The following is a 15,003-nucleotide window of genomic DNA, read 5'->3' on the forward strand; positions in this document are numbered from 1 at the left end:
TTTTAAGACAATAAAGAGGACCTCATATCCAACATGCTAGTAGGCTAAAACAAACATGCATCATTCACTGCACATCAGCTATTTGATATTGCTTTGATAGCATTAATGTTGTTTTTTTTTCAGCCATACTTAATCATGACATTTTTTTTTACCATAAGGAATGCTATGAGCTAGTCAAATATATCATATCCACAGCCATAATTGATTCTGGTGTACATTAATAATACTGTACAAAGACGCATTTTACTATCCATAAACCATCTCCCTCTCCCCACCAACACGCTCCCAGGGAAGAAATATGCACCTGAATGAACTGCATTTTCAGTTTAACATAAGAATCACCATACCAAAAATGTAGCAATAAAATAATTGACTTTAATTTTACATTTTCCTACTTTTTATGCAGTTTTATTTTAAATTCTTTCTTCTCCACGCTGAGGACGCCATGTTTGACGTAGACAAAATGTTCTTGTGATCGTTTCATTTCTTTTTCTTCTTACTGGCCATAGACCCGATGTGAAAAATCTCATTCTTTGTTTTGTCAGGGTAGGCCAGTTGGGTTTGCATTTAAATCAAAATGCTAATCGTACTTACAGATTCCATTTCAACCGAATATTTAGCAAATCAATATTTTAAAATGTTAATTGGTAATTTTTTAAGCAATCTATTTAGTTTTCCAAAGCAATATTTTGAATTAGCCAGTCAATAAGTAATTTGTCAATTGATTTTCTATTATTTAAAAGGAATAGATTTAAAGAAGAAAATAACTAACGAAAACTTACTGATCATCAGAGTGATTAAACTAAACTAATCATGATATATATGCCAATACGCATAACAAAAAGAATCTTTGAGCATTTTTCAATGTTTCAATGTTGTAGTGAAGAAAGAAACCGTTATAATCTTGCAATGGAGAGCGTAAATGCAACAACCAAGTATTTAGATTGGAACGTTGCTACTATCGGACAAGCTTTGCTTTTTAGGGGAAGTAGCAATAATTTTTTGTTTATATGTTTGTTTCAATAAATCCTTCTCTTTCTCACTAGTCATTTAGTTCGTTGGTCAATATTCATTCCCAATATCATGGTAAAGCGTTTTTTTTTTTTATTATCTTTTTTTTAAACTAGTACATATAAAATTAATGAAAGTAAAAAAATATTTAAACCCTGTGTACATACATAATGCATCAAGAGGAGTATGAAGACAGAAAAAAAACTTCTAACCGGGGACTGAGACAGGTCAACAAAAAAAAATTGAAAATTACGTTTCAAAGCATCTCACACAAATGACAATTCTACTGAAAGTCTCCTTGAAACTGGATCGAACATAGGATGTCCACGTGCAGATATTCAGGGTTAGTAGTTCTTTACAACAGTAGTTTTGTTCAATTTTCTAGGTTTATTTTGTGGTTCAGTTTTACATTAATTAGAATGTCCCTTTAAAGACACTTGGAAGACGCAAGGAGTCATTCCAGTAATTCGCTCAATTGCTTTGATAGTTACCATAATCTCTTCAAGATAACATTCTCGTTCAAATCACAGTTTTAGTCATTAAGTTCTGCACGCACAGGGCACTAGGTAACTAATTAATTAATTACCCATTAAGTTTCGGGATACTAATTTGCACGTCATGGACTTTATTGTCGGGTTATACCACATGTTTCACACACATGTTTTGTTTCATTTAGAAATATTTACGATGCATCACACAATGTTACACATCTTATATTTTTTTGAAAAATGTTGATATCAGGGATCCACTACTGAAGTTTTTTTTGGAATTTTCGCTAATTAGCGAACTCTGCACCGTAAAACCTGTCAACCCCCGAGGTTTGGCGACAATTGGCTTTCATAAAGGTTTTACTTGCATTTACATAAAAATAACAGCAATCATAAATTAGAGGCAATCACCTCAACTCTACCATTCTCAAACCGTAGATATGCCATTGTGTGAAATTATGGAAGCCCTATTTGCCGTATAATATCCATAAAAAATTGAGGCAGTAGCAAGTATTTTCAATAAAAGCTTGTACATTAAAAGAAAAGAATTAAAACGAAGTATGCTCTTGGAGGGACACGTGATTGTAGGAAATTTCGATGATATTGTTAGGATCTTATAGCAAGGAAAATGTTTAAAAACAGCTTTGCCCAACGCCAGGATATCTATCTACAGCCGACTCTATCTACAGTCTACAGTCTACAGCCGATATAGTCTATATATAGTTTATAGTCTATAGCTATATATCGATATATATCGTATATATCGATATAGTCTACAGCCGATATAGGATATATACAGGTAGTATATACCCTATACTGAACACGTAACAGGTAACAGGAACAACTGAACAGGTAGTATATACGGCAGTAGACTGAATACAGATCAGTCTACAACCGACTCTCGTAAAGTGTTATTCAATTAAAGCAAGCAGATCATTCTTTCACGCGAAGTTCTAACAGATGTAAAAGGCGCATTTACTAAAGTGGGTAAAAGAATTGGGAACTCATGGCATACCTGGCGCTGCGACGTGTGCCAGAAAAAATATGTACTCTGTTGTCTACCGTACGTATTTTTAATTATGCATCTACTACTACTACTACTAATAACTCACTGCAGCACCAAGCCGCCTGAGGCCAACACAGCTACGCACGCTCCTCCTCCAACCTAATCTATTTAAAGCCTCCCTCTTTACACCCTCCCAAGAAGTTCCCATTTCCTTTAAATCTTTATTTATGACATCCTCCCAACCGAGACAAGGACGACCTGCTTTCCGTGTAGCCACAGACGGTCGGCCAAAAAGGACAATCTTCGGTAATCTCTAACTAAAGTAATTATGCATCTCTACTAAGAAATTTTTTTTCAAATTCAGATTACTAGAACAGGATGTAGTATTTGCAAATTACGCATACTCTCCTGCTTAAGGACTATCCTCCCTGTGAAAAATGCGGTTTTATGATTAGCGAACAGCTGTATCTTGCCCCAAAAGGACAAGATACATAGGTTACTGGGTTCATTATCCTTAGATCTATCCATTAACGGAACCAGAAGTATGATGTTACTTGAATTTTTTTTGAAAATGATTTAAAATTGCTTTATTGCTTAAAATTGCAACTTCCAAGCTTGCAAAAGGAGCTTAAACCTTAAGATAAATGAAAATAATAATTTTTTTTTAAATGACAAAAAATAACCAAACAGACTGAGCAAGGGCATAACCAAATTAAAATTCTAGATAGCGGGCTTTTTGCTACCTTGGACAGTTGGGAAATCAGATCTCTCAGAGATGAATTCAGAACATAAATAGTGCTTTGAAAAGACAATTCTAAGATACTTTACTCTGCTTCTTCCCTAATTTATGAGGCTTATAAAATAGCAGAGAAGACTTGTCAAAGCTTTGAAAAAATGTGTTTTTTCTTCATTTTGGTTTGAGTATGCTTTTTTTTTACTCTAGATTTTGAAAACACAATTCCGATGATCTGAGTAGGATTTTAAGACACGTTCTTCCAAAATCATTAAAACCTCATAAATAAGGATTTAGCAAAGTTATGAGGCTCAAAACATTCTATTTGGGCCTCATTTATGCTGTAGATCTTATCTGAAAATTTCACGGAATAGAACAAATTTCGGCTTCAAAGGACAACGTCGTTTAGAGAGGGAGGGGATGGGAAAATATACTTTCAAAAAAGTTTTATTACCGGCATTTAGGCATCTTTCATTCGCCTAAAGGCTCACTCAAAATGATATTCTACTAATACCGATTACTAATGACTGGCACTAATTTGAGCCAATCACAATTTTAACGGGATTTCTGATTGAATGGATTTTTTTTTTCTAAAATTCTGATTGGCTCAAATTAGCGCTAGTCAAACGTCGGTCTTATTATAATCCCATTGTGAATGGACCAACTCAACTACTTTTCAAGATTTTAAAAAGCGCATCATTTACATTTTTGCAGCACTTCTTCAAGATAATTACTGATCAACTGAAAAAAAGGACAGGATTTCACCCCCCCCAAAAAAAATTGTTAGCCAAAAAAGTTTTGCTGTACTGCCATTAAAACAAGCAAACTTCGCGTATAAAATTCCTAACCCAACGGTTTTTCTGGCAATAATTTGCAAGTTTTTAATTCGCCCAGTTGATCTGTATTCTTGACTTAGTCTGTTTTTTTTCTTCTCTCTACTAGCGCAGCTGAAGCTATAAATTACTGAAGTTTGCTCACTAAAGATAGTGTTTTAAACGTACATAGAGACAACACTATACATCACCAACATCAATTATGGCTATAAATATGTATTTCACTAGCCCATTGCATTCCTTATGGTAAAAATGTCAAAAATGGAGCATGTAAAAAAAAAACAAAAAACAAAAACAAGAATAATAGGAGTCTTCGAACTTATGTTTGTGCTTTCAAAGCAGCAGGCTAGTTGGTGAATAATAGAGTACCGGGAGTATGTCTTTGTTCTTTATTCTGTTTATTATGAGAGATGTACTGAGTGAAAAGAAACACCTAATGTCTAACTATCCAAACGGGTGTCAATTGGCACCTGACAATGGCCAGTTTATTAAAATGTCGGGGAGGAGGGAAATGTTTTTTTTTAATTTAAGGAGGGGGCAATTTCTTTGTATTCAATTTCTTTAATAAAACTTCTCAAAAAAGGTATCTCAAAAACTTTTAATTTAAAAAAAAGCCTCAGACCTATTATCCTAGCCCTTAATTTTGAGCGTGCACGTCTGCATACAGAGAAGTACACGGGGTGATTATAGAAACAGAGAAACATGATGCTTATCATGTAAATTCATAGGTTCGAAATTATGAACAATTTTCTTAAACGGCACTATATACAATAGAGCACTGTATAATAACAGATTCAAGCAAACTAAGGCGTCAGTTAAACCCGTCTCTCCAATGACGGACATCCCCAAGGTGGTGAAGAGCCTTTCTAAAACCGTATAGGTTCTGGGTGTAATAATAAGCCAGTGAAAAGCGACAAATTTTCTAAAACACATTATTTAAAAAGTACTCCCGATTTCACTCCAGGAAAGCTGTAACTGTGGAGCAATAGCACAATTTAAAGAGCTATAAATCTCCCCAAATATTGAAAAATAAATTTTACCCTCACCCCTTTAAAGTTTAGTGAATTGACGCCAGTCCAGTATGTATTTTTCATAAAACAGTAAGTTCAGAAATATTAAAAACGAAAATTTGATCTTACATATTTGCAATCTTTGCACGAATAAAAGCTTGTCAAAAAAAAAATTCAATTGATCAAGAGATCAAATCTGAAATAACATCTAAATTAAAAATCATCAAAACAGGAATTTTTAAGAAAATTCATACTAGCCATTTCAAGTTTTTGGTTGTGGTTCATTTGCGAAGGTAACCAAGGACTGTTTAAGCTAAGATAAGTGTTTAATCATGTTTGATCAAACTGCTCCTTCACTCAATATCAAAGGCGGATCTAGACCAAAATCTTGGGGGGGGATAATTTGACAAGGGCGACAATACTTGATCGAATTGACTTAAAAAGTTTACTTAAAAAGGGGTAAAAAGGAGAAAAACAATAACAAGTGAGGGCACCAGAAAAATCTTGGAGGTCCACGTTACCCCTTCCTCTGATCCACCCCTGCTCAATATCTTCTCAAATTTGATATTTATATTTCCTCTCAATTATGAATAGGCGTACATGAAGTTTCACTTGCATCCTGAATACGAGAGCCTGACCACTCATGCATCCGATTGGGAGGTGGGGATAAGAGCCATCTACCTCCCTTTACGCATTGTTTGAAGGAATTCTCAGAAAATTTGAACCTAAAGATGTATTTATTTGGCTCTCTATAATCTTGGATCATAATATTTATTGTGGGCTACACGTACACACATATACACCAGAAAAGAAAATTCATAAACCTCAACTTAGACTGAGTCCATGATTTTAATCATAAAAACCGTGCCTAAGCACAAGGGAGGGAAGATAATGGGAACTTCACCTATCCTAAAGATTCTCTAAAGATCCACCCTTCCGGGAAACAAAAAGTAGCCTATTGGTCCAATTCAATCCTTTGAACCCCCCCCCCCCCCCAAATGGATCAGACCTGTCTTGATTCATATTTATAGCGTTTAATACCGTTGATTCTAAGTCAAATTGAACGAAATAGAATTGCCATAATTTCACTTCAAGCCCTACCAGAAGTGACGTCTACAAATCCAGACTGTTCAACGGATATTACCTCAACTATTTCCGCTTCACCATCTGCATTTTCCCGTCGAATCTGCCTGGGGGGCCCGACGTCAATTTTCTTACCATCGGGAAGGGCATGAAGGTAAAAACACTTGTTGCCAAATGGACATTCGCCTCTTCCCTCTTTGTAGTACCGACAAGCTTTACTGCTATAAAAAAGGAAGAAGAACGTGACAAACTTGACAAGTTCACTACAAGGAAGATATTTCGTTTTAAGTTTCAGTGTTACTCCTTACTTTAATCAGTGATAAGAAGAAATCATCAGCGTGAATATTATAGTGTTGAAAGTACACTCCCTCAATCAGAAGAACGATACTTTATTTAATTAAATAGGCCAAAATAAAATCTTGAAGTTGAGATCCAGAAGGGAAGTTTTTCTAGATTAATCTTTTCCACCTATTTTTCTTTGATAGGGAGTAAAAAAATTAAGCTGAACAAGCTTCTTATGATTAAACAAATTAATTTCAATTGTTATTTTTTTTTAGTTATTTTTAGTTTTTTAAGGGAGGATGGTGAGTGGGTTGTAGGCCTGGCGAGAGTGGATGGAAGGGGTAGTGGGTTGCTGGAGTTGTATTTGGATGGTAGTTGAGGCTATGGGGTTGTTAGGGAGAAGGCAAGTTTTTATTTTTTTTTTAATTTATTACTTTAGGATGTTTTTAGGAATGCTTACGTAGGTAATCGCTATGCCGCGGCAAAAATTTTTCCCCTAGCCTAGTGATTTATATTTATAATGGCTTATATCTTTGTTTATTATACTAAGTAAAGTCAAAGTAAAAGTCAACGTAAAAAAAGTAAATTGATTAGAAGAGAGAAAGAAGCAGAGAAACAGAGAGAGAGATTTTCAAATCTCTACAGATTTTTGGTACTTGCGTGTTATAGCGACCCTACCAAAGAAGTGAAGTTAGGTTAATCATAATGAAATATACCAAAATATGATGAAAATATTACACTTTAGTAACAAAATTATGGAAAATACAACAGAGAATTATGGAAAGGATGGCACCCAGAACGCATTATATTAAATACTTAACCTAACATAGCCACCTCTATATATTAAATATTTAACTGAGATATATCTGCATAGTAGTTTATTTCACTTAGGCTAAGCTGACTATCTCAGAGTGGACTAAGAAAAACCGGTTTCATTACAGATTAAGAACAAAGTGTGGTCGCTATAACACGTAAGTACCAGAATTTTGTATTATAAGCAGGTATGACAATTCCTTCAAAACATTAAAAATAAAATTATTATACACACAATCGGGATCAAAGCCGTAAATAAGGCAAAGGTTATTCAAGGAAGCAAGAATACAAAAACCATTATGATCATATGACTTCCACATTTGCGTCACGGCGCGGTTGGTGGCCAGAATTAACGCACTATGCCTTATACAATTTACATGTGCTTCGTAAGCAAGACAAACGATTACAAAAAATTACACCCTGAACTGATAGGAGAGCAATTATATGACCGCACAAATATAGGATTTTGCCATTAAGAATATTGAAAGCAAAAAAGAACAAAAAAACACTTTGTATGCGTTATAGACATGTCGGAGAATTTATATTTTGAGTATGCAGATATATCTATAACTGCGATTATTCTCGCAACAGGGAGCTCTTAAATTCATCTTGCTGAAATGAGAAAGCTGTTATAATACATGACAACCACTTTGCCGTTGCAACCTACCGCAGTGTGAAAACTCATCCAGATGGATTGGTTGATTTTCACCTAAAGATTCTTAAAATAAATTTTCGTGTTTTTTTAGGTCCTCCTAAGAGGCCTCTTTAATGTTATAAAAATTTCAAAACACAATTCAGTTCAATAGTACGGCGCTTGGCAGCAAGCAGTTCCGGATCTAAAGGGTGAGGCGGGAGAGGGGGGGGGGGGTCAAAATATGACAGATATCCTTAGCCCCCAGAAAAAGGAGATACCGAAGACAGATTTAATTTTGAATTTTTATTACAAAAATAATATTTATTATTCAGAAAAATCTCATTTCAAGAAATAGCAATAGCGTTTTAAATCATAAACAACTACTAAATTATAAAAATTAAACCCGCCGTATCAATATATCTAAAATGGTGGTAAATCAAGAAACAAATAATTGCTGTTTTTAACCCTAAATCGTAGGCTAATTAACAGGAGTGAATGTTAATTTTGAATTAATTTCAATGGTAAGATACATTCGTAAACAAATTGGCGAGACATAATAAATAAATATATTAAAAGAAACCGGTAAGTTTGGCCACTTTGGGCCACAGCAAGTAGATAAAAGTGTTTGTTTTGATTAAAGAGGTTTTTAAGGAGTTAATTACTTTCCTTTGGGCTGAAAATGGACTGTGAATATTAACCCGAGATATCTGCCATTTTCTATGTTTTCTAAAGTGGCCAAACCCTGTTCTTTTTTCTTATACTTTTCTTAGTAAAGGGGGTATCAGGCATCCATCTTACACTTCAAAGCTTTAGCTGGCAGGAATCATTTCATCCAACGATTTTTGGAATGAGAAAATTATGCTTTAAGATACGAAATACAAGAAATAGCGGTTCCATGGACAAACAATCATATTCGGTTAGAAATTTTAAACCTCCTAATGTATGGGAGAATCTTATTAATATATTTGATTTGTACGTTTAAATGAGAAGCAAACATAAAAATGTGAACATAACTGAAAATGAAAGCCCCAAGATTTTTTCAAAATTTCCTTATTTAAACACATAAACAGAAAACAAAAATATGTATCATCTATTGTTGAAGAACTAATGAGATAAATAGCTTCTGAAAGAAATTAACTACGAGTTATTTCAATTATAAGGGGGGGGCGATCACCATGAGCCTTGAAAAACGTTCAAGGGGCGTTAACCTTACTCCTGTTTGTGATAATTTCTGTTCGTTTTCGGTCCCCTCCATTAACAATGAGGCAGCTATAGAATTACCGTGTCGGAGGGGAAATAACGTAAATTCGGTTCCCTCATTAATATTTTTGATATCCACCCCCGTAATTACTTAAGACTTCCAGGGAGTGGGGAATCGTGTCCCTAAACAACCCTCGGACCCGCCCCTATTCATTGACAGTTCCTCTAATTCAGAAGTTAATGTCAACATAAACTAGGCCTCCTCAGGATACAAAAGCAATATTTGCACCCCATTATGAATACAAAAATTGCATTTGCAGCCGGAGTAGGACTGGCTATGTTGCGTAGCAGTATTTTAACTCTTCTGTTTTTATTTTTGTTCCTATACCACAGAATTTGGTTTATTGCACGAAAGTAATAGCGGTCTCATCTCTGCGGTTTTTTCGGAAAGTGTGTACCTCGGGGTCGATGATGAACATGACATCATTTTTGGAAAGCTACACATAAGTTCTTGCCTGGGAATAAAAAAGAAAGTTTTGCTTGTTCTTGAACCAGATTGTATAATATGTTAGGCACAGTGACGCCAACTCACAAAATGTAGGGGCATATATTTTTTAAAATCTAGGGGGGGGGGGCAATTTGTTTGTTTTTTTTCTCAATTTTTCAATGAACATACTAAAAAAGGCATTCTTTATGACAAAAATGTATTTTCATAATCTAGGGAGGAATCAAGAGGGTAAAAATACCCCCCCCCCTTATTGACATCCCTGCACAGCGGTATTTTATAGTCTACATCAAAGGTGATTATCGAGTGAAGTTGTTCCACCAAGGATTCGTTTTGTTGAGTCATATTTTTATTTTTGATTGTAAAGCTGTTTCTCGTAGGCCAGCAGACATATGCCACTTTTTGACTGAAGTTCGACTAAATTCTACAAATGCTTAAGATGTATGACGGTTCCCTTGCCTCGTCACAAACATATTTTCTTATAATAATTAAAATGACAAACGTAGAGATCAGAATAAGAAGGATTTTCCCACGCGTCCGCAAAACTTTTTTTGTCATTTCGTTTTCTGCATTTGAGACTGAGACAGGGGAATGCACTCGAACCGCATAAACTTCGAAATTTGTCTCATTACAAAAAATAAAAATAGATTTGTAGTTTATCCTTCGCTCCCTGCGTAGTAGTGTACTGGAAAGTTAGCATACGAGAAAAAAGTGATCAGCTTTTGAACGAGCACAGCAAGATTTCTAAAATCTTTGACAGGCTAATCAAAGCATATGCCATCACTTTCATCACACAATGATTCGTTAACAGGATTCGACGCTTCAAAAATTTTGCGGGGCCAAGAAATTCATTATTGTGAGGCACATTGAAAAAAAAATCGGACAATGGACTTGTGTAAAAACAAGCCGAGTCCTGACTCAATGAAAAAAAAAGGAGACTTCTGGATCAGGGCAAAAACGAGCCAGATCCAAGATGCACCTGCTCCTCGCCAGCAACTTTTTAGTACACATGTAGATAGATGGTCCTTCGTTTAAATCAACAATATGCATTGCTTTTCAATCTTCATGATAAGATGCAAAAATTGGGCCCATGGTTCCTTCGACACCCCGCTCACCCCGTTGAGTTTTTAACAAAAAGATGGGTATGTTAATCGCACCTGGATTGAACTCGAATCATGGCAGAACTTTCAATCTATATAATTGCAGTTACAACATGGGACTGAAGCAGGGAAGGAGGGAGGAGTTCGGGGACCAGGTCCTCGAAATCTGGGTACTGATGATTGAAACTAGCAAATGACAGTTATTTTTTTACTATTCCCGCAGAATTTTCTTTATATTAGCCCCCTCCTCCTAAACAAAATAATGGGTACGTGCCTTGGTACATTATAGACCCGTGACCCTTCAACATTGTCCCACCGCAAAAAATTCTCAGCAGCAAGGCAGACTTTTTTTTCACCAATGAGCTAGAAACCTATAACACAATGTTCTGGATTGTCTGTGATTCGGAGTCACAGTCTTCTGTGACTCCGATAATGGACCTTTTATATTCCTGGACTTGGAGATAAGCCATTTTTGTACAACCACTGACTTTGCGTGAATAGCATAAGAATGGTTCTTATATTGTGAGCACCATTTGATAGACTAAGCCCTTACCAAAGCAAGTCTCACACTGGCTATAAAGACATACGACAAGAAACAGCAATGAACAAAAGAAAATAATTAAGAGACAAAATACTCAACGAGGGCGATGTTCAGCCAGTGAATAAAACCTTTTCCCCCGATTTTCGCATGATTTTTTATTCACGGCTTTTTTCGTCAGTCGTTTTGTTCTTTCTCTTCGAGTTACTTCAAAAGCTTAGTTTTTCATTTAGCGCTGAGGATGGCTTAGCGGACGTGTCTGCCGATATACCTGCTTTATCTTTTTGTTTTATCAACTGGCAGAAAATCATACTCGCTGGTTTTTTTTTCAATTGTTTTTCTTAGTTCTTCTCTTTACTGTCGCATGCAAAACGACGATGCATAGCAGTACATCCATTCTCCAACCTTGGAATGAAAATGTTCAGATCCTCTTGAAACTTACAGAGCAAGTACCTTGCGACTAAGAGGGAGAGGGGACGAATTTTCAGAGATACAATCAACTCCCGAGCTTAAGCTACCTTTCGCACTCAAATAGATAAGATTAAAAGCGACCGTTCCCAAAAATCTCAGACCGCCGGTTCAATTGGCCAGGGGTTACCAGGCTACTAAGTTTAAAGTCGAAGATTCCTTAAACTATGAAACTTTGAAGCCTGATTGCACAGGAACGTAAATGTCAATCTTCTAGAATTTCTTGGACGGAGTCTGCTTGGCTGTAGTACCTGCCTAATAAATTTTAAACGAATATCATTACTTCTGATTTTGAGGTCACTTCCCTGGTCTGCTCCCACGGAAGTAACCAGTCTAATGCGATCAATCCTAGGCAAATCAACCAAAATTTCCAGTTCCAAAATTTGTCTCAGACGCTATAATCTACCACCCAATGGCTCGGTAATTTTCACTTATACCTGATGTGCATTTGAGGCTAATAAAATTTTGTCGCCAAATACATCGAAACAAATTAACGAATTTATGGTCTGGGGAGTTATCACTCTAAACATTCTATCGCCAATACATCTGACCTGCAAATGTATTAAATAGTCTTTTACTAAATAAGTTTGGGTGCTTGGGAAAGGGGATTTTATTCGTATGGATCAAAAATCTACGTAACTTTTGGTCTTATACAGGGCTGAATCGTCCTGTTGACGCCCTCGCTTATACACGCCTTCAGTTCACTATTTTATTAAATTATATTATTTTTATAAGGTACTTGTGTCTTATAGTCACCACACTCAAGTTCTGTCGATAAGTGAAGTTTGCTTAATGCTATTGAAATAAACAAAATATGACGAAAACATAATACTTTATCAACAAAATTATGAAAATTACAAGGAATTAAGTTAAGGAAGAGTGGGGGGAGACTCCCAGACCGCATTATATTAAATACGTAACCTAAACTAACAAAGCCTAACCAAAGTACCAAATAAATATTTAATTAAAATATAGCTACAATGCAGTTTCCCACCCAGCCAAAGCGAATATTGTATGGCATAAAGAACATGAAAACCCGTTATTGTCTCATGTTCGCGATAAAAGATGTTGAGTGTGGTGGCTGTAAGACACAAGTATCTTCTATATCATTAGCCCATTATTCATTATTCTTTTCATGTTCTATTTTATTGTTGTTGTTTCTTTGTTTAAATAAGTACAAGTCTAGACAATTTATTAATAAAAAGAATTCCGAACTTTCAGCTTTCAATCAAATGAGCCCCCTATCAAGTTTCTACGGTCACCCCTTATATACAAAGTGACCGGGTAAAATAGTAAAGTGAAGGGATATAGCTCTTTATGGGCAACGCAATAGCGCTGCCTCTGATCAGTATAACTAAGACCAGCCCTGTAGTCTTGATTTACCTTGTAGCATGCGCATTGAATTCAATACTAACTGAACTTTTAGCAGCAAATAATTGATTGTTGGATAAAACGGCAACAAAAACTTCTATTATTCGTAATCGCTTGACAGCGTGGACAGATGAAAGCATGCGTGGAATCTTCATCAATAAGTCTTATCTTCATCATTTTTTTTATCTTCCAAACCGCCAAAAAGTGGCTGGACGTGTGTCGTTTTAAGCAGCAAAAAGGGAGCAATTAATCAGTTGACAGATACGCTAAGTGGTTTCTTTTTTTTCTGCCTGATATTTTATATGGATAGAATTCAAGATGCTAAATTACAATAGTTACATTTGTTGGACTGCATCCATTGTGAACTTTGTGCCATGCCAGCCCTTTTATACATGTAAGGATAGATCCAGGACTAAAAACCCTATAATTAAAAAATGATGGAGACGGAAAGAACCCGCAGGTCTCGAGACATCAGGAGGGGGTGGGTAAAACGCAGTATTAAAATAAATGCCAAGTAGTTCCAGTGAGAAAGAGGCAGTCGAGCGTTTTACACAACAGGTTTAGTAGCCACAATGGCCCTCCCCTTTTTTAAAAAGAACAAAGATGAAACATTATTTCTTAAGAGAAAGATTATTACATACAGAACTGGCAATACATTTCCTTTTACATTGTTCTATCAACATTTGCTTTTTTGAGTTAATGTTTAGGTCCATTTACAATGAAATTCTAGTAACATCAAGATTTCGCTAACACTAATTTGAGTCAATCCGAATTTTTCATAGAATTTTCCAGCCAATCAACCAATTCCACGAAAAACCTGATTGGCTCAAATTAGCACTAGCTAAATCTTGGTATTAAGTAAAATTCCTTGCGAATGGGCGGTTTGGCAATCCAGCTATCCAACAATGCCAAAGTACTCCTCGAATTTTTTTTTTGTCTATGCCTTTGATCCTACCTTCGTGGTTCAGGTGTACACAAAGTGCGATAGTACATACACCCTTATACTAATCACTATGCGTATTATTCTGCTATTCCCTTGTCTATGGTATAAAATTATTGAACATAAAATCGATGTTACTGAACGAAATGATAACACGGTAACACTTTGACATCAGCAAATTGTCGTCACGTTTAGATTTCATTGACAATAAACACATACATAAAATCCAAACCTAATGTAATAACAAGGCGAATTAAGAAATAATCTTTTAAAAGAGGTTGTTTAAAAATTTAGCTATTTCTGTTTCACTCTTGCAAGAAATAATAGATAAAAGTAATACATAGTAAACTATTAAATCAATTTGCGTTATCAATTTAGTTACTAGAAACCAACAGATAATCCGGCCTGATTCTGAACTCTAAAGTTATCAACAAGTTGGCTCATTACATATTTATGAAAAAAAATACAATTTAGTTTACTGAGAAAAAAAATATAAATCTAATTTCCAACCTCTATAGGGGAAAATGCCATTCAGAAAATTTCAAGCCTTTGAATTATACGGCTGCAATTTTATTACAACCTTTATGCGACGTTCACACTATGCACGTAATTTTCTATGCTAAATGTTCAAACTGCATAATATAAAACCTTTTACGCATAAATAAGTCCTTTCACACTAGGCCAACATGAAAATACATAGACCTTTATAATCACTGTCTAAAATCATCACACTCATCGCAAGCAAACTATTAAAAAATAAAAAATGTGGAATGGAGATAGAGATGAAAGCTCTCATCAAGTGTGAAAGGCTTTCTGAGAAAAAAGTATCGATTTATTTTTAAAATTCATTAGATACTCATCGCCAAGTTCAATTTTGTTGCTACAGTACTCAGGGGCAGATCTAGAGCAAAATCTTGGGGGCCCAATGTGAAAAGGGAGCCAATACACACAATTTTAGGGGGGAGGCAATGTGACAGAGTCGCCAATA

General features: G+C 35.5%; 1 protein-coding gene across 1 annotated transcript in view; it reads right to left on the minus strand.

Moving 5' to 3' along the window:
- Nucleotides 1-15,003, minus strand: part of LOC136040826 (probable E3 ubiquitin-protein ligase makorin-1) — a 236,682-nt gene that overhangs the window by 4,940 nt on the left and 216,739 nt on the right. The window contains exon 7 of the mRNA XM_065725160.1: nt 6,226-6,385. Coding sequence (XP_065581232.1) covers nt 6,226-6,385 — 160 coding nt within the window. The remainder of the gene's footprint in view (nt 1-6,225; nt 6,386-15,003) is intronic.

This window comes from Artemia franciscana, chromosome 21 (assembly GCF_032884065.1).
Source record: "Artemia franciscana chromosome 21, ASM3288406v1, whole genome shotgun sequence".
In the NCBI taxonomy this organism is placed as follows: Eukaryota; Metazoa; Arthropoda; class Branchiopoda; order Anostraca; family Artemiidae; genus Artemia; species Artemia franciscana.